The sequence below is a fragment of the Lagopus muta genome, chromosome 1 (assembly GCF_023343835.1).
Source record: "Lagopus muta isolate bLagMut1 chromosome 1, bLagMut1 primary, whole genome shotgun sequence".
NCBI lineage: Eukaryota > Metazoa > Chordata > Aves > Galliformes > Phasianidae > Lagopus > Lagopus muta.
This window is the reverse complement of record NC_064433.1, coordinates 193775612-193799894: the sequence shown is the minus strand read 5'-3', so window position 1 is coordinate 193799894 and position 24283 is coordinate 193775612. Positions and strand designations below refer to the sequence as shown.

At 45.7% G+C, this 24283-nt stretch overlaps 1 protein-coding gene across 4 annotated transcripts in view; it reads right to left on the bottom strand.

Annotated features, from left to right (window-relative positions):
• The window catches only part of GDPD5 (glycerophosphodiester phosphodiesterase domain containing 5), a 171192-nt gene that overhangs the window by 41468 nt on the left and 105441 nt on the right, over positions 1–24283 (bottom strand). For all 4 annotated transcript variants that reach the window (XM_048950432.1, XM_048950402.1, XM_048950421.1 and 1 more), the window contains exon 3: positions 2177–2280. In XM_048950432.1, the coding sequence (XP_048806389.1) occupies positions 2177–2280 (104 nt within the window). The remainder of the gene's footprint in view (positions 1–2176; positions 2281–24283) is intronic.

Here is a 24283-nt window from a genome sequence, read left to right as displayed (position 1 = left end):
GCCACCATATGTCCAATCCTGTTTACATCAAAACAAGCAGAGATCTCCTCCAAGATCTGGGTCCCAAAGCACCCAGATCCCACTACACCAGAAGAGAGGCAGTCAGATGCCAGAACCCTTCTTGCAACTTCAAGTCTCATCTGAATTAAAACATTTCCCAGTGGATTTCTGGGAAGAAAAAAAACCACAACATTATGGTGTTGGCTTGCATTTGGGTTAACAACCTTTGTGCTGGTACAGAAAGTACAAAATGGCTATAGAATCATAGAATGATCAAATGGCCTGTGTTGAAAAGGGCCACAATGCTCATTCAGTTCCAAGCCCCTGCTATGTGCAGGGTCACCAACCAGCAGCCCAGGCTGCCCAGAGCCACATCCAGCCTGGCCTTGAATGCCTGCAGGGAAGGTGGATGAGCAGTCCTGCTCACACAGGCACAGCAGAAATACAAGACCTGGAGCAGCACTTGGCTGCCATGACCTCCTGGCCCATGTCCATGTTCTGCTCAAGGATTCCAAAAAGAAGAAGAAGAAAGAAGAAGAAGAAGAAGAAGAAAAGAGGGTTTCTCTGAATTCTTTGCTCATGGCACTGCTAACAACTTCCTTAGCACAGCTTCTGTACACACAGGATTTTGCTCTGATGCTTCTTCAAAGTGACCTTCTGGACTTCATTTTAAAGCAGTTATTTGCACATCAAGTGCTGTTTCCATGGTAGTTATGAATCAGATGAGTCTTCTCCAGAATGAAGGAAGAAAACAAAATACATTTCTACAGAGACTCACATTTGTAGCCCTTCTCCAGAGGAAATGCAGCCAGGTTTACAAAACACAGCCCCCACTAAGAGCAAGACGGAGCTTTTCATTACAGTACGGAGCTTTGACATTGCACACATCTAAAGTAAAATGCAACTAAATGTAGAGATGAAAAAGGGAAATCATAGCAAGATAGAATGGCCTGGGTTGCAAAGGAGCACAGCGCTCATCCAGCTCCAAGCCCTGCTGTGTGCAGGTCGCCAACCAGCAGCCCAGGCTGCCCAGAGCCACATCCAGCCTGGCCTCGAATGCCTGCAGGGATGGATGGGGCATCCACAGCCTCCTTGGGCAACCTGTGCCACTGCCTCACCACCCTCTGCCTCCAAAACTTCCTCCTAAAATACAAACAAAACAAAAAACAAAAAGATCCCTGCAGCAGCACAGCTGCAAATGAGTATTCACAGTGTTTCCAGGGCTTTTTTTAATATTTCTTTTCCTGCATGATTTTACAGCTCTTTCCCAACTTTGGGCTAAGACAGATTTGTCTTTAGCAGACCAGGAGTATTCAGATCCTGTTCTGAAGGTGTAAACTGAAAGAGAGAGCAAAATAACCTGAAAAATGAAGAAAGAATCAAGCATTTCCTTTATGCTCCTGCTCTAAACAGCAAGAGTGGCAGTGATGAGTTTCAGTTGAGTGTGAGTCTGAGTCGAACAAGAAAAGCACACTCTGCTGGGAGGAGACAGCTCACAACATTAAGTCAGTAAACACTCTCCATCACACAGCCTCCCAAGCAGGTAGTTTACGTAAGAAATAAATAAAATAAGAAGTTTTTAAAATGCTGTTGAAATATTATGTTTGACAAGAAGATGTTGTCAAAGCAGTTTGGTTAAAGCAGAGCCCAAGGTACTGTATAAATGTTTTAGGATGCTGCTGGGATGGTAGAAGGGAGGATGACTTGCAGCACTGGGGGGAGCTGGCAGTACCCCAAACTGCCCAGCACATCCCAGTGGAAAGCTTGTTTACAGCTTCTTCCAACATTGCACCATTTCCCACACCCTTTTCTGCTCCAGGCTGAATGCTTTTTTATTTGGACTTTGCAGAAAGTTTCAGCCAGATTGCTCAGTGCTTCTGAAAACAGCCGACCACAGAAACAAACCAACAGAAACAAAAGGCTTCTAGACAACTTGAGCTCTGCTTTGTTTGCACAAGCTGTTTACAAGGCAGAACACCTGCCCCAAGCTCTGTCACAGCAGACAAATGGAGATGGGAGGTGTGTCACTACCATCAATGCAGGCGGGCAGGAGGAGCGCTCAGCCTCGCTCCCCATTGACTGTCATTAAACAGTCCATCAGAAGGACCTAAATGCATCCAACCCGGTTTGAAGCAGCTCTTAGAGGTGCACAGTGGGCAGATTTGCTACTACTCACCAGTTGATTTCATTGTAGTCATTGTGAACTTCCCACCAGAAGTAAAACCAGACCAGAGTCAGGAAGAAGGATGAGGTGAGGATCAGGAACCAGAGGCGCTCCCACTGCGGACAGGAAGAGAAATCACATTAATACTATTGCATTGTCACGTCTCACATCTTTTCTAGAGGCTGTCAAGGTTGGATGGAGAAAGCAGACATCTCTGAGGGTGAGATTTTAGTCACATCAATGTGAACCTGGCTGCAAGAAGCTTTTGGGTCTCTTCTAGGTTACAAACATTGCGGGTCAGATGCTTGATACAACAGTCCTGAAAGCTTTGGGTCAGGTCAGATCTCACTCTTCACACTCGTCTCAACAGAAATGCAGGTAGGTGGGAGATCACAGAATCATGGAGGCTGGAAAAGCACTCCAAGATCCCCAAGCCCAACCCCAACCCACTGCCACCATGCCCACTGACCATCTCCACAGTTCAGGACCACCTCCAGGGATGATGACCTTCCCACTCCGTGGGCAGCCTGTGCCAAGACCAGAACACTCTTTCAGAGAATGAATTGTTCCTAATATCCAACGTGTGCTTCCCCTGACAAAACTTAAGGCAACTCTTGTCACCAGCTCTGGGCTGAACTGTCACTCACCACATAGATACATCTTGCGTAGTGTTGGGACAGCCCTTGGGGCAGGTGGAACAAGGGATTTTCTGGGCACAGAGCTCTGTTTTTGCTCGGTTGAGGTTGGGTGCTTTTGGCATATGAGGCAATTGTTTAATCAACTTTTCCATCCATGTGTGAGAGATGCAACTCAACATCTCGCTCTGCCAGTACAGCATAAATGACAGCAATCACCGCATGGCAAGGACTCTACACAGCAAGTTGGTGAATCACAGAATCATAGAACAGCCACGTATCAACCTCTCAACCTCACGTAACAACCTCTCCTCTCTCATCCAATGGGATGAGTTTCAACAAGGCCAAATGCCGGGTCCTGCACTTCGGCTACAACAACCCCAGGCGACGCTGCAGGCTTGGGGCGGTGTGGCTGGAGGACTGCGTAGAGGAAATGGACCTGGGGGTATTGATTGATGCTCGGCTGAACATGAGCCGACAGTGTGCCCAGGTGGCCAAGAAGGCCAATGGCATCCTGGCTTGCATCAGAAACAGTGTTGCAAGCAGGAGCAGAGAGGTGATTGTTCCCCTATATTCAGCACTGGTGAGGCGGCACCTTGAATACTGTGTCCAGTTTTGGGCCCCTCACTGCAAGAAAGACATTGAGGCCCTGGAACGTGTTCAAAGGAGGGCAACGAAGCTGGTGAGGGGTCTGGAACACAGGGCTGATGAGGAGAGGCTGAAGGAGCTGGGAATGTTCAGCCTGGAGAAGAGGAGGCTCAGGGGAGACCTCATTGCTCTCTATGGCTGCATGAAGGGAGGTTGTAGTGAGCTGGGGGTCGGCCTCTGCTCTCGTGTCATCAGTGATAGGAGCAGAGGGAATGGCTTCAAGCTACGGCAGGGGAGATTCAGGCTGGACATGAGGAAGTATTACTTTTCAGAAAGGGTGGTCAGGCACTGCAATGGATGCCCAGGGAGGTGGTGGAGTCACCGACCCTGGGGGTGTTCAAGGAAAGGCTGGATGTTGTGTTGAGGGACATGGTTTAGTGGGAGCAATTGGGAATAGGTGAATGGTTGGACTGGATGAGCTTTTAGGTCTTTTCCAATCTTGGTGATTCTATGATTCTATGATCCTCTCCTTCCCCCATGCCACTTCTGCAGATCCTGTAGAGCCAAACCACCCAACCACAGTACTTCTTCCCACCACCACCACATATGTAAGTCTTCAGCAAATAACACAGCAGAAGAGACCACAGCCACACCAGATGAAAGACATTTGCATCAGTGTTCAGTTTAGAGAAATGTTTCAAGCAGTGATCACCACCACCTCCCAAAACAGTCAAAATAATCCTCTCAAAAGCTTTTCAGTGCTCCCACTCCAAAGGCATGGGTCAAATCCTAAACCATAAGGACATCCATGGAGAGAACCTTTGCAAGAAAACTGTCCCTAACCAACACCATTTCCATGTTTCCCTTGCTGCTTTTATTTCACAGGCATTAAATAACCCATGTTTCTGCTTCATTTTGTTCAGAACAAAACACTGAAATAAATTAGGTATGGAAAGTATTCAAATGAATCTTCTCTTCCCACAATGAGCAAGAAGGGACATAAAGTGAAGTCTATGAGCAACACTACTACTATCATTTCCTTCCAAGTTCCAAGCACACCATTAATCTCTTTTGAAAATGCCCTTTTCTCTACTGAATTGTCACATGGGTTTTTAATTATGCAAAAGCATGCAAAAGACTAACCAAGTCTAAAAGACTAAGTGTTTGGTGATACATAAGCAATTCTGTTCTTCTGTGCCTTCTCTTTCCATCTTAAAGGCTAAAACTATTTACTTGGCCAAGCTGTTTCATCTCCCATCACCCTGGATATCGGCATTTGATGCTACTCTTCCTTGTATGCTCCATCTTATAAAAAGTGCCAAACAAAAGAAGCAATAAAGGATTGAAATTACATAATTTTTTGCTGTGCCAATAAAACAAACAAATAAACAAACAGTGTTTTCTGATTTCCTCATTACTGGCCAGAATTATGGTTCAAACTCAGCTCAGCTCAAGTTCGGTACCCAACTTCTACCAAATCTCAGTGCTACAGGGTGCCTAACTCCAACCAGAGGCTTTGCATCCCAGAAATAAATGGGACAAAGGGGATTGGAAGGAGAACTGTAGGTACTTCAACAGCACAGCCACTAGGAACAACCCAATCCACATGGCCAAATTGCTCTGCCATGAGCTTAGAGTCCATACACTCCCCAGTCCACACACACGTCTGTATTTACAAGCACAGGTGGGCTCCTAAAGGAAAATTACAGAAACTGGAATGAGGATTTCCATACCAAACACCCCACTTTTGGTGGCAGCCTCAGTGCTGGTGTCAGCCCAGGTGTCCACGACTACAACTTACCCTCCCTGGCCCAAAAAGCAGCAGTGAGGCTGCAGTGTATGAACCACCTCTATAGGCAACTGCCTTGGCACAGCTGAGCCAAACCTGAGAAGTTTGGGATTAAAATTCACCCGTGCAACTTTTGGGTTCTGTAAACACCCAAATAAAAACCCGTTCACATCTCCACTCCATCCCACCGGAACTCTCCAGGGAGAGGTAGTTCCTTACCCTTTCAGTAGACTGTTTTTTCCTCCCCATCCTGGTCTATCATCTCCTTGTACTTATCACCCATGTGGCTGAATCAGTTACCCAGACAGGCTTCACATGGCAAGTGAGTTTTAATGCATCTCAAGTGCTGAAAAATCAATCACAGGACTCTAACAACGTTGCCAAGACTACAGTCATGGAAAAATACCTACTAAAAGTGTGATTGTTCTACAAGCTACTACACATTTTGACAAAAATATGAGTGAAGGTTAGGAAGTAATCCTTGATTTTGGACCAACATTACTTGCAAAAAATTAATTCATAGGATAATTTCGGTCAATATTTATGCACTGGATTTGATAAACGAGACAAGGAAAACATTTTGGAATGGATGATTTTTTTTATCTATGCATTCACACACAAGTAGCACAGCTTGTGTTGAGACCCCTGATCTGCCCCACAGTGTACTTCTCCAGATGCACACACCTGGCTGATTTTGTGAAAGACCCAACAGATTCTTCACAAGTTGGAATAATCCAGTGAGTTAAAAAGCAGAAGCTTTCAGGAGAACAAGGAACATTTCCCCAGCACCACTGAGATAATTCGATAGCAGCTGAAGCAGAGCAAGTCCAATCTGCACGCACAGTGTATTAGATACAGTCTGGGTTTTGCACAACCTCCATCCAACAGTCCCTCATCCCAAGAGCTTTGTGAGTCTCTACTTCACAAGCTCCCACATGCTTTACAGTAGGGTGAAATCTGCAATGTGCAACAGCCTCTAACCTCTACTGCCAAAAATAAAGGGCTCAGGATCATGTCTTCACAATCACTCCATCACGGCCATAAGGAGGTGGAGGAAACGGTGCCAACTTGCTTACAGAAGTTCAAGCAGAACCAGTAGAATGTTGAAAGGTGCTTGAAATAAAAAAAAAGAAGTCCACATTTTCAGCACCATGAGATGACAAAAGCACTGACATTTTCAGCAGTTCTTATAGAACACCCGTCTTCCTCCTCTCTCTGTCCCTTTAGGTTTCTCTCTTTCCCCTCTGGGATAAAATAAGTGTGCTTGCTGGTTGTCTGTTGCTGAGCTTAACCACACTCACCTCACACAGCATTCAAGATTGTCCCACAGGAGAACCTAAACCACATTTGCATCAGCAACTTCACCCCTACCTGGATGCATTTGGGAAACAGCTCACCCTCTGATCCTGTTCTCTGTGCTCTGGTTCGTGGTGCAGAAGGGGGGGAAGCAGAAGATGCTCCATGAGTGAAGTCGGTGCTCCTTAACCACAAACACACACTTGGCTCACAGGATGAGACTACAGCAAGCCCTAAGTGACCTCATCACCAAAAGGCTTGGGTTGTGGGCAGTGGAGCTCAGGACCACACCTCTTGCTAGTGTTGATGTGGCCACGGTGTCTTGTGGAATGGCACAAAACAGAATTAGTCTAATTACACCAACATTTATTATTGAAGAGAAGCCATAAATGAAGAGTCACTGCTTTTCCCCAGCAAAGAGGCCGGATGTACCATGAGCTCAGTTAAGCTAAAAAAAGCCAACAGATGCCTGGGGTAAGCTTTCACCTGGCACACCCAGCAACATGGCCACAGCCCCAAGGATGGAGAGCCTCATTTGAAATGGCAGATTGGGATTTGAAAGCTCCAAAGCGAGCGTGATGGCAAAGCAAAACAAATTAAAGGGAATTACCCCAAGTTGTGAATCACTTTTGAAGCTGGTTTGTGCTCTTCACCTGTTCCTGGGCTATGAGTTTTGATAAAACAGTTGGAAACAGCACTGAACATCACGTCAGGCAGCATGGGTAGTTTCTCCAATGTGGGGATCAGTTTTGGGTAAGCAACCCAGTTTCTATTGCTGCATCACCCCAGTGCATACAGAGCTTGCAGCATTATTTACCACCCGGCACCAGGGGAGCAGGGAAGCAGACGGGCTGAGGAAGATTATTTGTATTTCCTACAAGATCTGTAGGAGGCTACATGAAATTCATCTGCACACAGAGTCCCACCTACCTCTCCTATTTACTCAAGCCTGCTATGCTAGAACCCATTAACTTCTGCAGTCTGATTGCACTCATCCTGGAAGACATCATAGAACCACAGAACATCTCAAGTTGGAACGGGCCCTGGGGATCGCTGAGTTCATTCCTCACTGCGATACCATTTTTAAATCAAACAAACTTGTTAAATTAATACATTTACTATTTTACTATTTCTATTTATTTTGCCTTTTTTTCATCAACATAATTCCTTTAGAGGACATGTCCTGGCTACAGCCAGAAATAAATCCTTCGCTAAAACCAGCCGTGTGCACAGCTGATGCCCATTTGTCTTGCACAGCTATTCTCTGCAGAATTATGGGATGCACATCTTGTGCTTTTCTCAAGATGAAAGAACAGCATCCATTTGATAATTTACTTGAGGAATGCTTATCGAGCCCCTCCATCACCAAATGGGCCACTGCAGTGCCCAGATGAACACAACATTGTGATCTGAGCAGGGTGTGATTTGGTCTCAGAGGAGGAAAACGTAAAATCCTAAAGTCAAGATGGCTGGGGGTGATCAGAAGTGATGTTCATTGACGTGTTTCTCTCTTCTTTGAGTATAAAACCATATTTTTTTTAGGTAAACTAAATCCATCTGAAAGTGGATCATCGTTTCCCAAGGTTGAAAAGGAATTACATCTGTGTCTGGGACACAGAGCAAAATAACGTTGTGAGACTGCATTAATCTGTACACTGACTCCCAACGCATTCCTGAAACTCACCAAAATGCTGTGCAATGCTCAAACAGAGCTAAGCTGCTCCCTTCCTTTGCATTCAGCTGCAAGAAGACATTGCATTTTCAGAAGGGTAAGTACGCTGCTAACATAAGGTCTGTTCTGCCAAAGCCAACAGAAGCCCAGCCTGCAGCCAGCTGATTTACTGGCAGCTTATGGATGAAGTCGAGCATAAACACTTTGCTTCACTGAAGTATTTGGAGTCCCTGCAGCCAACACTGAGCCTGCAGCAATTGCCAGAAACCTCTGTCAGCTCCATCCCATGCAAGCAGCATGACTTCATGTCCTTGAGATGTGCCCACACCCCCTGGCATCAGGACAGAACTGCAACAGCAAACCCACTGCCTCCAGCTTCCTCTCTGGCAAACAGGATCAGCGTGGTTTCAAAATGGACCGGAATGAGAGAAGCAGGCTTTGAACTGGGAGCAGGTGAGAGGAAACGCTAATGCCAGATGGATTAAGGGCTCCATTCCTCCAACGGACAGCTCATAGCAAACAGCCCTCTGTCAGTCAGCGTGGGTGAAGTTGGGTCCTTTCCATTTGCATGTATGTCCCTAGAAGCCTTCTGGGGAAGGCAGCTGGACGTCATTGCTGGGATGGCTCTGGGACTTTGCCCCATGATGTAGGGGTGAGGTTGTGGGTGCCTGGAAGCAACAATGGACAACAAAAAAGATTCCTTTTCCTTTTTCTCCCTGATTAAAATGCGTTTTCTCTAAAAGGCTTTGAGCCAGAAAAACATTAACAACTTTACACCAAGGCACCGCTGAGACCAATCAGAGGAAAAGATCAGCCACAAAACCACACGTTGTTGAGTCCAATGGTTGCACCAAGTGTGGTAACATACGCCACGAAAACCCTTAGCTGAGGGAAATGGGGCTGAAAGCAAGGCAAGAATCATAGAATCACAGAATCATAGAATGGCTTGGAAGGGAGCTCAAGGATCACAAAACTCCAACCCCCCACCAATGCAGGGCCACCAACCTCCCCATCTCACAGCAGCCCAGGCTGCCCAGGGCCCCATCCAACCTGGCCTCCAACACCTCCACGGATGGACGGGGCATCACAGCCTCTCTGGGCAGCTGTTCCAGCACCTCACCACTCTCTCTAAACAACTTCCCCCTGACATCCAACCTCCAGCTGCCCTCCTTCAACTCCCAACTATTTCTCCTTGTCCTGAACAACTTCCGCATTCCAGCAGAAGTGAGTCGGCTCTGCAGGTGCTTTGGTCTTCCAATAAAAGTCAATAAAGAAAAAAGACGGTTCCTCAAAGCAAGGCTCAAACAACAAAATGTAACGCAAAAAAAACACAAAGTAGCTATTGATTCCCAACAGGCACCTTTACCCTGGAGGGCCTTGAACGAAGGAAGATCGTCACTAACATTTACAAAGCGAAGCCAAACACCTTAACAGAGCAAGAAAAGCCCTTTGTCATAGATTGCCACGAGGGGCCCAGCCCTTGCTAGAAAGCAAAGGGAAGATGATGGGGAGCATCCACTACCAACCAAAGAGGCAGGAGGCTGAAGGGCAGCAAAAGGATTAGACAAACCCGCTGAAATCAGTAGAAAAACCACCACTCTCCTCCCTGTGCCCTGGCTTTGAACCAACATCTTTTATTGCTAGATTCATTATTTCAGGAAAGTGGATAAATTGAGTTTCCTTTCAATTCTACATTCCTCTCTGCTGTTAATTTAGATTTCACGCCGCACCAGGAAATCACTCATCATTAAATGCTATTGGCAGAGCTGGCGCCTTCCTTGTCTCATTGCTCCTTCGAGCAGAACTGAGGGTTATTCTGCCAGAGCTGCTCAGAGATCACCTTCCTCCTGATAAACACTTGTTTTTCAACCTGCTCCTTAAAATAGTTGGCTTTCTGAATCCAAAAACCGAGCGCTTCGTGGTGCTGTGTTTTGAAAATTCAGTGCAATCCAGAGCCATAAAAATATCCCTCACCTCTCCATGTGAGTATTAAGTTATAATAAACAGAGTGCACAGGAACCTGTACCAAAAAAACCCTCAGAGGACAAAATCATTTTTGCCATTTCACGTGCTGATAGCATCTGCGCTCCAGTTGGGGGTTTCTGTGACCAGACAACACTTAGCCTATTTCTAACAAATACAACCAGCCACTGAAAAATGTGGAAGGAATTCAGACCGCACAGAGAAAGCAGTGAGTGTATTTACATGTAACAACCCCAGACAAAAATTACTATTTACGCCTATGTGAGGTTATAGCTGTCTCCATGTACAGTCAACCAGAGGTTTTCCCCAAGCAAGAGTTTCAATTAAATGCTCTAAATTTGCTCTGGAGGAAGCTGGCCCCCTTTGTTGGGTGTTTAAAGCATCCTCCTACTTCCACCCCATCTACAGCTAGACAACAACAACACCTCCCCACCATCCAACCCACAGCTCCCTCCCACAGAGCAGAAACATGTTTCACCTCCAGACCCTATGACTATAGGGGATTTACGTGGTAACTCTGTGCACAAGGGGTGCTGATCAGCCTCAGCTCTGCCTGCTCTCTCCAGCAAAAATGCCACCATCTGAGCCAGGACCTGGAGCATCTCCCAGCACAGCTTGTGCTTCCCAGTGGGAAACAAAGGAGCAACTGGAGGGACTGATGGCCTCCGAGAAATGCCAATCATCCAACATGTAGAAGGCTCTTGTTCAAGTCACAGTGCCTCTGGGAACTCACCACTTTCTGCCCTCATGACAGATCCCACCCAGTTCCAAGTCCTGGATTGTCCCCAGATCTGGCAGTGCATTAAGTTAGAATGTGCACAAGTGAATCTTAGAGTGACAGAATGGCCTGGGTTGCAAAGGAGCACGGCGCTCATCCAGCTCCAACCCCCTGCTTTGTGCAGGTCGCCAACCAGCAGCCCAGGCTGCCCAGAGCCACATCCAGCCTGGCCTTGAATGCCTGCAGGGATGGGGCATCCACAGCCTCCTTGGGCAAAGCGGATGCAGAACAGCAGCAGATGGATCTGAACACACACTAAGAAACCAACCTGCACATTTTTCTTGAATTCTGCCTGTCCAGCCATGCTGCTGGAACAATCCATCTGCAGATTGGGTGATATGGAAAAGTTAATGGGGGAAAATGGAAGTCTGGGGGAGACAGGGACAGGGACAGGAACAGATCTTAGCCTCATTATCTGCGTGCAAAGTCAATCCCTGATCAACGTTTGGTCAGCTTTGGTTTTCTACACATCTTAGGTCACATCCACAACCACAGAAAATCATCCTACATCCGTTCTGATCTGCCCGCACTAGGATCTCTAGCCAACAGCTATTTTAGACTTCTTGATTGATTTAAAGCACTCTGATCAGATCTGCTTGCTATTCTAATGACACTGCCCAGGAGCAACTGGGGTTTCCCAGCACTGACAAAAACACGTTAAAAAAAAATACACTAGAATGTGCAGAGACTTGAAAAGTTACATTAGTGCCTGCAGAACTCCACACAGATTGATGCCCACTGACTTTCTTTGGGCTGCTGTGAGGTCTTTTTCCCCGCCACTCTTCCCAGCCCCTATGTTAGCCATCCAACTCCACTTCTCCTACAGCTGGTTTTAGACTCAGGCCTTCACTGCAGGGGAGAACACCTGAAGTTTAAGTGGCAGGCTTTCAGAAGAGGCAAGCTATGCAAACCCCAGCACCATGCAACCACAAGGCATTATTCATTTTCCCTCTGGAGGCTTTGAATAGTGTTCACAGAGACACCCAAGAAAACCAGGTCCTCAAACTTGCAAACCAGAAAGGCCTTTTATCTTCCAGCAGTGCACACCTTACTGATGTCCCTGTATATCCACTGGCCCAGGGCTGTACCTACTTTGAGCAAGTGAATGGGTCTGGATGAAGGATCAAGGCCATACAGTTGTAAGTAATTGCTCTTTACCTTAAGAGTAAACACAAGAGTTGACCTCAAATGGGAGCACCACCATTACTCAAGTGTGTTTTCAGGTCATTTACATTCACTCCCAGATACAATGAAGAGTTTATAACTGAGTCTTCACTACACTGTTTTCTGACATTTTCAAGAATCAATTTCCTGCAGACATTTATCAGCATTAGCTTAGAACAGAAAGGAGGCAAGCAAACATTTATCCAGTAAATACAGAAGAAAAATTAAAGGCATGATTCTTCATTTCCGGCTTACCAACTGGAATTTCTTTCGGCTAACAAAAGAAAACCTTCTTCAAGCAGATTATTAAATCATCTCTGAAGATGAAAGATGACTGCATCTCCCAGCTGCACCCATTAGAGCCAGGAACTGAGGATTTACAAGAGCAAATATCAGCAGAAGCATTTTGTCAGTGTGCGCAATGCTTCAGCTCCTGCAGTGAAGTTACAATATCGTGAATAACCCGCAGTACATGAACACACAATCCTTACAACAGAGCCTTGTACTACAGATGTGCACAGTTTTCCACCCCAGCCAATGCTGAGCATATTACCTCTGACTTCGGCATCAAAGATCAAACTCAGGTTGGCAGCTCCATTTGTTCTGGGGAGCCCCCAGGCAGATCCAGTGCTGGCTGCACTGGCTCTGTTGCAGCCTGGGTTACAATCAGCTTTCACTGCCAAAAGTCCATCCAGTAGCTGAACCTCATGATGCAGATGGAGATAATGAAGGCAACGTAGCTTGCACTCCAAGGACTTCAAATATCTCTGTGACTGGATCAATACCTGACTCGTGGATGTTGATCCACCAGACCTTACAGACATTGGGAACAGAATCAAGGCGCCTGGAATTCAATTTCTTCAACTCTAAAGAGGCCACAGAGGGAACAGGCTTTCATCTTTTTGTTGGATGTGGGACTCACAAACCCAAGAGAAACCAGGCAGGAGCATCAGTCAGCTCTCATAGCACTCTGTAACACATCCAAAGGCTTCATTATCTCCTCACCTAACTACCAAGACCACAAACACTGGGTGCACAACTACACTTGAACACATTCTCCATCTTTTGCTTTATTCTTCATCGTTATCCTCCTTCTCCCCTGCTTTGCTTAGCACATCAAATCTCAAGTATGTGGCACTTTTCCATTTCCTACAGCTGTCTCGGGGCAGAAGAAGCAGTAATCAGGAGGATATATCTGTCAATGTAAATGATTCAAGCCAGTCTGACTGCTTCACAGGCACTGCAAAGGTTTCAGCTAATTTCATACAGAATCATAGAATCACTTGAGTTGGAAGGGAGCTCTAAAGGCCATCTGGTCCCACTCCCCTGCAATGAACAGAGACACCCACAACTCCATCACTGCTCAGAGCCCCATCCCCTGACCTTGGGTGTCTTCAAGAATGGGATGCCACTACCCCTCTGGGCAACCTGTGCCAGTGCCCCACTACTCTCACTGCAAAACATCTCTTTTTTCCTTATAACCAGTCTAAATCTCTGCTCTTTTAGTTTAAAACCATTTCCCCTTGTCCTATCAATTTACTACAGCTAGTTAAGATATGATGGTCTTGCATAAGAAACATCTGCCAGTAGACTCATAAATGGCAAGGAAAAGGAAGAAACTGGATCTAACAGACAATGAGAACGAAGTAAGGAGGAAAAAACAGTCCTGCTATTCTGGCTGCTGAGACTTCGATAGCTCACCAGATGCTTCCTAAAGTCACTGCAAATCTCAGACACATCTTATTTGATTATTGCAAAGACTAGGCTAATAGCTCTCCGCACACCTTGTTAGAGAAGGCCATGAATGAGATTCCTGAGCTGTGACACGCTCCATTTACAATTCAATTTAGCAGCTCAAAGCAAATGGCAGCGAACATGTTATTGAAATACGCGTTCCTGCTGGGGCTGCTGTAATTGAACTGTAGATCAACAGAAGCAACGAAAAAGAGAGCCAGATGTCTAAGAACAGCATCATCACACTTTGCAAAGGACCTCGCCTCCAGCCCCAAGAAACACAACCAGAAAGGATAGCCAGGCAGCACCACTAATTCCCTCCAGGCTTCAGGGCTTGCACCACTGCAAACCTAAAGAGCAAGTAGGCTGTTTTCTTGCTCAGATATCTTGCTTCCCAATGAAGGGATGATGTTTCTTGAGTGCCTCTCTGTAGGTGTATTTTGTTTTACTTTACTCAGCAGCTCTGAACAACACAGAAAACACTGACGAATCCCAGCGGCCCTGCTATGGGAATTCCTACAGCACAGCAGAGATGATGCACAGCTGGAGTCACTTCTTTTTCTAGCTATTAGTGGTCCTGGGGGACCTTCTACAGCACTCATAATGTCCTGGACCAGCTTCTGCCTACTGCAATTACATCCTCCCTCTTTCATTCAGTGCAGAGGTAAATGAAACTCCTTAGGGAGCCTGTAATTCAGGGTGGAACATGAAAGAGCAAGAGGCACTCCCCAGCCTCCTCCCTGCAGTGTGATCGACTGTACCTCCACAGCACCTGACAATGTGTTTTTAGCCCACTGCCTCTTCCCCAGACAACATAACAACTGACTCCAGTACTTCTGAACACAGTGATGGATGGACTGGAGTGCTGGGGGCTCTGGTGCATCATAAAACTATTACTGATGTTAATAATGCATTATGCTCTTACTCTTCACAACACACAATGCATATTTGCAGGCCAAGAGGAAGCACCTACCCTTTCTAGCCTAAAAAGGCACAGGCCTTTCAGCATCTACTGATGTGGCTCATCTGAAAAGAATACAACCCATTGCTCTCCTGCTGACCCACTGCAGGAAGTCCAAGCCCTGCCTGAAATGGAGCACCTTGCTGAGCACAGCATCCCTGCTGAGGTCTCATCAGCATCAAACAGCAGGAGGAAGGCTTCTTCAATGCCTCCCAGGGATGCAGTTCCTGCCATCACACCATCACACCATCACACCCCAGCCTCATGCTAGTTCTTTTTGCAGCCACGTGTGTTGTTGACTTGCATTCAGCAGACAGCTCACTTTAAAGCACTGACATCCTGGGGCAGTGGGTTTTGAGATTACAAATACATATTCACAAATAGGGAAGAAAAGGGGTTATGCAAGTTAACTGAGAATAGAGCCAATGAGCGGCATTAAATGTATCGACCTCAGCATCACCTCTGACACAAGAAACCTCATAAAATCAGACAGAAGATCACATTGTGCACACCTTGGGTTTTTAGAAGGACTTTCCCCAGCTGTCTGTTCCTGGTTTCTGTTGGAAATACAACTGTAAAGAAAATGTAGACATTAAACCTCCAGACACTCTCAGCAAAGCAGTGACCCAACCATCTCGCACCTCAACAGATCACTTACAGGAGGAAAAAGCTCTGCATTAGCCTTTGCTGATCCTTCTTCTGCCCCATCCTCACTCTGCTTGTGCAGTTTGTCCAGCTCAGTGTAATCCTGGGCTCTGACGTGCCTCCAGCTTCCTGCATGGTGTTTATGAGTTTAATAAGCATGGTTTTCATTAGGAGCAACAGGGAACAAAATGAATACTGAATGCATATTTAAAGAGAATTACTGTCATTATAGGAGTGTTTACAGAAATTCTGTTGTAAAATGCTCTGATTCAGAGCAAATAGTTCTACCCCAAAGAGCCTGCTACAAATGTCAAGTGGATTCAGGGAAGAAGGACAGGACAAAGAGAACAAACAGCTAATAAACGTATTCCTTGAATTATTTCCATCACTCTGACACATCTTGTTGGCAGAAAATGACTAGAAAATGACTGAAAGACCAACTCTAGAATACTACTTTATCATGATGCTTGGCATATCATACCATATCACATCACAGTATCACCAAGGTTGGAAGAGACCTCCGAGATCATCCAGTCCAAATGTCTGCCTACCACCAATATTTCCCCATTGAACCACGTCCCTTAGTACCAATTCTAAATGTTTCTTCAACACCTCCAGGAATGATGACCCAACCATTTCCCTGGGCTGCCCATTCTGGCACCTGAACACTCTTTTGGAAAAGAAATGTTTCCTAACATCCAACCTGAATGCTCATTTGAGGGCATGTGTTTCTTTGCTCTCACTGAGTGAGAGCATCATCAGCAAGAAAATCCAACAGTGAGCAAAGCAACGGAGCACACTCAGAACATCAGGAAGAGGTCTTCCCTCCTCCCCTAGAAAGGATGTACAGAGAACAGGACCAGATGTCCACAGTATGACCAGGAAGCTCATCTTGGTGGCAGTGATTTGAAAGGACTTTGGTATCACATCCCAGATGAGACTCACAGAATCATTAAGGTGTGAAAAGACCTCTCAGATCTCCAAGTCCAACCCCGATCCCCCCCCCCATACTCACTGATCATACCCCTCAGAGTCACATCTCCACCATCCTGGAACACCTCCAGGGATGGTGATTCCCCTACTCCCCAGACAGCCCATGCCAGTGCCTGACTGCTCTTTAGAGAAGATATTTTCCCTAATATCCAACCTGCATCTCCCTTCATGCCACTTAAGGCCATCACTTCTCATCCTATCTCTGTTACTCGGGAGAAGAGACTGATCCCCACTTTGCTACAACCTCAACTCAACTTTGCTATGACCAAACCCAAGCTCAGTTTGGGTCTAGGAAAAGCCCCTTGACTCCCTGCTCCATGAGAACAACAGAAACAAACAAGTTCAACCTCCACATAAGATGTCAGACTATACATTGTGCAACCTGCCATCCCCAAAGCCACACTGGTCTCACATGTGTTATTTTGGTCCACTCCATCAGTGTCATAAGTAACAGGCAATGACAGCTTATAAAGGCATTTGGGAGGGCAGATGATCATGCTATGGGTCAGCAGAACCCCAGATAAGTAGATAAGCAGTAAAGCTGTAGACATCCAAATACTTGCATTATTTCAAAACTTTCTGTGGCAGGCACAAAAATACCGATGACGTTAGGCAAAAATTATTGGCTAATGAAATTTGCATCTAAGCTGAAATTGTGGCTTATGCAAGGTCCCGTTTCTGCTCTCCAGCATCTCTGACAAATCACATATCACTGTTGTTGCAATTGGGCTTTTTGCGTAATTCTGGCAAAGTCAAATTATGTAAGAGCAGTTCTGCCATCCTTGTCTGGAGGGAAGGCATGAGATGCCCCTGCAGCTACATCCTCTCAGTGCTCATTACCATGACTAAATTGCAAGCAGCCAGCTTGCATCTCATGCCTGCAACTTATTTCTATCCTGTTTTAAGCCGTGGCAAAAGTCCAGTTGCTCTACACGTGTTGATAAAGGCGTAATAATCACTTTGTGTCCTGGTGCTTTCAAATGACAAGCCTGCACATCAACAGTTCAGATCCTGACCTATGTAACAGAGTCGGCTGAATAAGGACACAACAAAGACAGTTTTTCTTCTCTTCTCTTCAGTTACCCTATCTGTAGCAAAAGCACAAAGATTGCGATGAACAGGGGATCACAGAATCATTAAGGTTGGAAAGACCACTAAGATCATCCAACCAACCATCAACCCATCACTACTGTACCTCGTTTCTTTGCCCTACAATTATTCGCAGGCATTTTAAGCTCTCATTCTCACTCCACAAAAATGGAAATAATTATTCCTCTCATCAAGAGCGGCGCATTGATTGAAGCACTCCAATTCCTCCAATGGAAATTGTTCCAGAAATAGCAAGTCTCTCCAATACCACTGCTTCTGGAGCTTGCTGTTCCCTGCAGTTTTCTGAAAGCAGCACTACTCATTTTTCCTTCTCCTTCAAGAAGTTAACCTGAACAGAAACATTTCCTGAAGGTTCAGAACAACCCAGAGAGCTGAAGTTTAAGCTTTCTCCCAGCTCACAATGACTGGCTGCAGATGTATGTCATGTAAAAGTGTTCATTTTGCAACTCTCCAGCATGACGCTGGACATCTTGCAGGAGCAACCTGCTTTTGCATCATTGCCTCACTCAACGTAAAAAAATGTTTTGTGAATTGGAGATAAACCCACAGTTCTGGCCAGGAGATGGATGCAACAGACCCATGCTGGGCATGGGAAAACAAACAGGGGAAGCACATGGGGAAAAACTTCCCAAAGCATCACTCTGGGATTTTATAGACAACAGACAACAGGGCTTTTGGTTTCCACTCCCAGACAACATGAGCATAAAAAATACTTCCAACTATAAGAATAGATTATGACGTAGACACTGCCCACAGCACCAGCAATACCATCCCCAAAGACCACCACACATAACCTCCATCCGGCTGTGGGACAGACGAAGGCTTCAGACTACATTGGGCACTACCAGCATTGTAGCAAGGGATAAAGCCTGCATTCAACTACCCTTCATGAGGTTCTCATGGAGCAGTGAAATGCTTTTCCTTGACACAGGTCAAGCCACAATCCACCCTCTGTGATAAATAACAGCACAGTCTGAGCTCTCCCCAACACTGCCACCGATTTACCATGTCCAGAGGCTACATAAATACATATATTGGTTGCTCACTTCCTCAACTGTCCACAAGTTTTAAAATAATTAACTGCTGACAAAGGTGCTTTTATTGGGATGTAGACGGGCTCCTTTCTCGTGGAGCCACAAAGCACCAGAGCGTGACAAAGGGCTCAGTAAGGGCAGCAATGGCAGCCTGGGTGGAAATGCTGGTTTTTGCAGCTCAGGGAGCAAGGGTGTGATGGCAGAGGCATCTGCAAGGCTCTGCCTGCACCACCTATGAGATATTCCTTCTCCTCCCCACACAGACCAAGGCATGGACACTGCATGTTGGTTTTCATCTGCTAGGCACTGCACTGCAACCCCTGAAACCACCTCCAAGTCACAGTAACCCAATGCAAATTCTTTATCTACAGAGCTCAATCACAACGCTCTGCAAGCAACAGGGGAAAAGGGAGAGATCACAGCAGCCTCCCACCCAACAGGTCAGATTTTGGTAGAGCATTGTCTCTTGTGTTTTAGACAGCTTCACTGATCAATTCCTCCAGTATTTCATTGGTACTCCCCGTGACAATTAATGAGCATGAAGTTGTTTTCCCTCTGGCTGACAAGTTACAGCTTGCTTTAAATTTGGCATTAATTTATTCTCTATTAATTTATTCTCATCCTTCAGAGGACATCAAGAGACACGAGGACACAAACTGAACCACGAGGATGTCAGCACAGCCTAGAAAATGACCATGGGCTGCCACACTTGCTGCAGGAGGGTTCTTTTACCCTAATTAATCCACAGAAATTAAAGGTCTGCACGAATCCCCTTCTCTTTAACAGAAACTTGAAGGGAAGAGGCAGGAGAGAAGCAAGGAAGCAAAGCCAAGGCGGGCGTTAACAGCTCAATGCATGGATGCCCTCCAAAGTACTTTCCTCAACTGCCAGAGCCACACAGAGAGGCTGAGCAGGCAGCTTGGGCACACGGCTTGCTCCAGGCTTCTTTTCACTTTAGTAGTTTTAAAAGCAGCTCTTCAATCTTCATTTCTTATTACGGGATGGAAGGGACCCTTGGCAGACTGTCAAGACACCAAGGGCTGCTGACTGCATTGCTATCACAAGCAATTGCTTCTCCTCCTCAGCAAATATCTCAGACATGAAGGAGTAACAAAAGGAAAGAAATGCGTGGTGGAAGAAAAAAAGGATTCGCATTATAGTAGCACCTCCCCAAAAAAGAATTATCCAAACCAGCTCTCTCCCTGCAAGATTATAATTGCTGGTGAAATAAATCCCACAGCTGGAAAGTCATCTGCACAGTCACTGCAAAGACATCTGTCATCTCTTTGGGCTTTGCCATTAAAATCCTGAAGCAAAAGATTGGCTAATTGAGAATTATATAATCAGAAAGGTTGGAAAAGTCCACTGACATCAAGTCCAACTGGCAACACATTCCCACTATGTCCACTATGCCTATCAGACTAAACTATGCCACTCAGGAGGTCTTTGAGGTAGAGATTCAGGGGAATGGATGATGTGCAGTGGGTCATAATTCTGATTTGAGCTTTGCCAGGCCCTGAGCTCTCCAATGCATCTCAAAGCCACAGCTACAAGTCTTTCCAGGCACGGTCCATGACTCCTCTGTCATTCTCAGCTTACTGCTCATACCAACAGCACAGCAGGGATGCTGCCCACACAAAGCACGGGACAATGGAAAAGTAAAGGCTAAAAGTAAATTCATAACCAAGCACAAGGCTGGCAAACATTTGCCTGCAGGAAGGCCGTCCAAACATTTCCTGTGACAAAGAAACCTGGATTATCCAAGTTAAAAACAGCACCTCAATTCCTATTCCAGTGGCGCTGCTGGAAGTTCTAAATACAGCACATGCAAAGCCACACTTCCGAATTTTATTTTCAACGTAGCCATAAAAATCACTTTTCAGCAGTCAGGTCATTAACACTTCAAATCTGCTGAGAAAATATCCCAGGTATTTTGCAGAGATGCAAAAGGACTCTCTGTTCCTTCCCATCCAAAAATAGGCAAGGATGCTCAGAGGTGGGAGCGATGCCCGCTGTTCAGGTCCTCAAGCTCAAGAGGAGACTGTCCTTGGACTTACTCCAGGACCCAGCATGCTGCAGCTATTAGAGGAGGCAAATGAAACGGGAAGCAATAGCTCTCATGTGGTTCACACACCAGCTGCTACGCACAAGCAGTAACTCCCGACTCCCTAAGGAACACCATCTTTTGCATTTTCCTACCAAATTTAATACTGAACTGGTTATGTTTTCTTGGCAAACTCACAAATTAAAGACAGGCATCTTGAACGGTGAGGTTTGGTCCCTGACATGAGGTGGTCACAAAGCTTGTCTCCTGGATGGGCTCAGCTGTCCAGCAATCACGTGGACTGGGATTTCCCATATCATGCTCTTCTGTTCCCAGCCCAGCAGGATTTCTCTCCAGTCTCCATTCAGATTCTGCTTGAATTATTAAAGGCTCTTTCGTCGTCCCCCTTGACATCCTAGCCCCAAATGATCCCATTAGATGCTCAAAGTTCAGCAATTGATGGCACCACGGGTGCACCTGAAAGACAGCTGAATGTTCAGTGAATGACTCATAGCACAGGGGGCATTTCCCAAAGCTTTTGCTGCTTGTGGCCAGTAGCCCTGGGAGGAACACAGAGGACTGTGAGGGTAAAAGGATGGAGCCAGTTCCTGCCTGGCATCAGACACGTTTTTATCCACCAGCAAAAAGGGCATGAATGTTTGATGAGCAAAGCTTCTCCACCAATTGTTAATCCATTAAGGAAACATCAGGACTGATTTCTCCAGCCCAGGACCGCCATGAAAGACCAGCCTGAGGCACCAATTGCACTGTCAGAAAATAAAATAAAATGGTGTTCATAAATCACATGGCAGCAGCCCGGAAGCAGGCTGCGACCACAGTCTAAACTAATTTACAGTTGAGTTTGCAAGAGGTGAGAGGCAGGAAAAAGGTGGAAAGGTGACCCCCCCCAACCTCAAATTAGGAAGCCACAGGGAAAACTGCATATGGCTGTTGGTATTTTCAGCATGAGAATTGCTGCCAGAGACAAGAGTTGGAACATCCCCTTTAGGCAAGTCATCAAAATAACAGAGCTGAAACCTTTAACCAAGAGCAAACTGAGCATTCTGGTCCCTTATACTTATTCACACCATTTTCTCAGCTATATTTCAAAGCACAACACCTCATTCTGGCTCAACACATCCATGGCTGGAACAAGCAACAGAGGAATGGAAAAGTCCTTCTCCACTTGGAAATACCCAAAGACATAGGTTGTGTGAATGGGAAACTATGAACCAACTTCACTTGCCTCTCAGCCCAATTGGGTTCATTCAATTTTAAGAATATAATCAGTCCAGATCAATTTAGCACTTGGAGATGGCTCTGCTCAGCACCAGCAACCACCAAGTATTAATTCAGCAGCTATTAGAATGGCTGGGAAGATGTTCCCAGTGCTTCCTCTTCAATGGCAATCACACCGACACCCATAGTCAGAAATTCATGTATTGCTCATTAGACTTGGAATATTCTCCAGAGAATGATTTGATTGCAAGGAAACAGGTAGATTTATTTCCTGGCCAAATCTTCTCTTCTCGACGTGCTTAATGCTGTCTGCAGAAGTGAGCTATTAGCATGCGGTGCTCCCCAGCAACAGCAGATATGTATGTAGACAACAGGAAGACAGATGTGGCAGCTGTCTGCTGTCATGCAAGATGGAATACAAAATAAATACAAGAGAATCACAGCAGCTTGCAGACAAGGGCTGAACTCTGAGCTCTCTGCTGGCAGTTGTTGAATAAACGTAACATCCCACCTCAGCAAAAATTTGGGTTTCACACAGGAAGTGATTTATGCAAACACCTGGGTAACAAATGGTGTATATATGTCAGCAGTGAGTAAAAGCACATCCCCACTGCTTTGTCACAGGGCTTGATATAGTGAAAGATAAGCAGATTTCCTCTTTAATCCATTGCTTGCATCGGTGGAGTACAGTTGAGCATCTCGCTACTCTACTCACTACCGTGTGAAAGCTTCCATCTGGGGTGGAGTGTTCCTTTTGGGGATTAGGAAAGGCTCTGTATGATCAGCAAATCTTTCTAAGTCCTTTCAGCTCCTTCTTTCAACAGAATCTACTACGTATGTATCGTGAACAACCACTACTTTAGCGATCTCTGAGGTTAGAGCAACTAAACACTTGATAAAAAAATGAGAGCCACATCTTCCATTTGATGCAAAACTGCCTCTAAAACAAAAATCTAACATCTCTGAGCCATCCGTGGACATGGGATCATCAGGGCTCACACAACTATTCCTCACAAAGTTGGTTTGCAAGGGCTAAATGTCCCCAGAAACTGTTGGAATCAACAGGACATGAGTTTAGAATAAGGTTCATGCCTTCGTTCATCAAGGCTCAGCTTAGCCATCCCCAGCAATAAATAACAGCAATAAAAGCCCACTCTGAGCTGTACACCAGCATCCATTCCATCACAGCCATCTCACATCCACACCATAGAGTCTCCTCTCTCATCAGAGATGTTCAAGAACAAGTCCTATCACTGCACGGGCAGGTTCATTTCCCCAGCCAAGACAAATTAGACAAGCTATTCTCGAGCTGTGGCAGTAAATTCAGAACAGCATGCTAGAAACAAACTAGATAGTGCCAAATGGGATAAACCAGCCCATAAAGCAATTGTGTTACAGATTTTATTGAGCTTACTAAACAGCTCATGAATTATTGGGTTTGGCTTGACATAACATGCCTCCCTGCCTTGAGCAACAATATATAGGTTGATTGGATTATAAGTTACAGTCAACAGCTCCAGCAGAGCACCAATTAAAAATGTGCTTTGGGAGCATAACTGTCACAATGCCAGAAACAATGCTACATGCATGGCATCTCCCTTCTTTTATCCTGCAGCATGGACATCTCCCCAATAGCAACTTTCTGACCACAGCATCTCTTCCCAAGGGCTAACCAGGAAAACTGGAACATTTCCTTATCTGTGAAGGAGAACATACAGAAACAGGAGGCCAAAGATCCACTCTGATGAGAAATATGGATGCAGTGACTGAGCTTTGGGCATACAACTCTACCAGCCCCTTTGGCTGGTTGATGGGGAAGACAGCAGGGCAAGGGGACAAACAATATCACTACAACACACCAACTCTCCTTGCCATAGCACAGCCCAGGCTGGCTGTAGATAAACCAGAGAACAACATTTTGCCTCAAGAAATGCTGCTTTTTTTGGGTTCTTTGACGGAGCAAACCTGTCCCAATAGGCAAGACCAGAAAAAATAGTTCTGGAAGCTGTTTAGGGATTTTGTTTGGTTACAATAATTACCTCTGTGACGTGATAAAGTCAGAAAAATTGAATGGAAGGGAAAGGCAAGCAGTTCCCATCCTTTTCTTCCCCAGGGTTGGACCAGCATTTGCCAAGGCCTTCAGACACTCATGCAGGCTGAGTGGCTCTCATTTCTCTGTCCACATCTCTTGCAGACCCAGTCTGGTGTTTGCAGCTTCCCACAACCCTAAAACTGTGGTTCATGCTACCCAAACACCAGGACTATTTGAGCAGGCAAAGAACACAGCAAGTTTTTGGAGCTTCCAAATACTGGGAAATTGCACCAGCCCTGCTCTTCAGCTGTTGTCTGCTCATCCACCACTGCCAAGGACGTACAGACGTGGAAACCACAGGTCTGAAAAACATTTTTAAAGGTTTTTTTGTTATGAAAAGTGCCCAGTTTGCTAACCAAAGC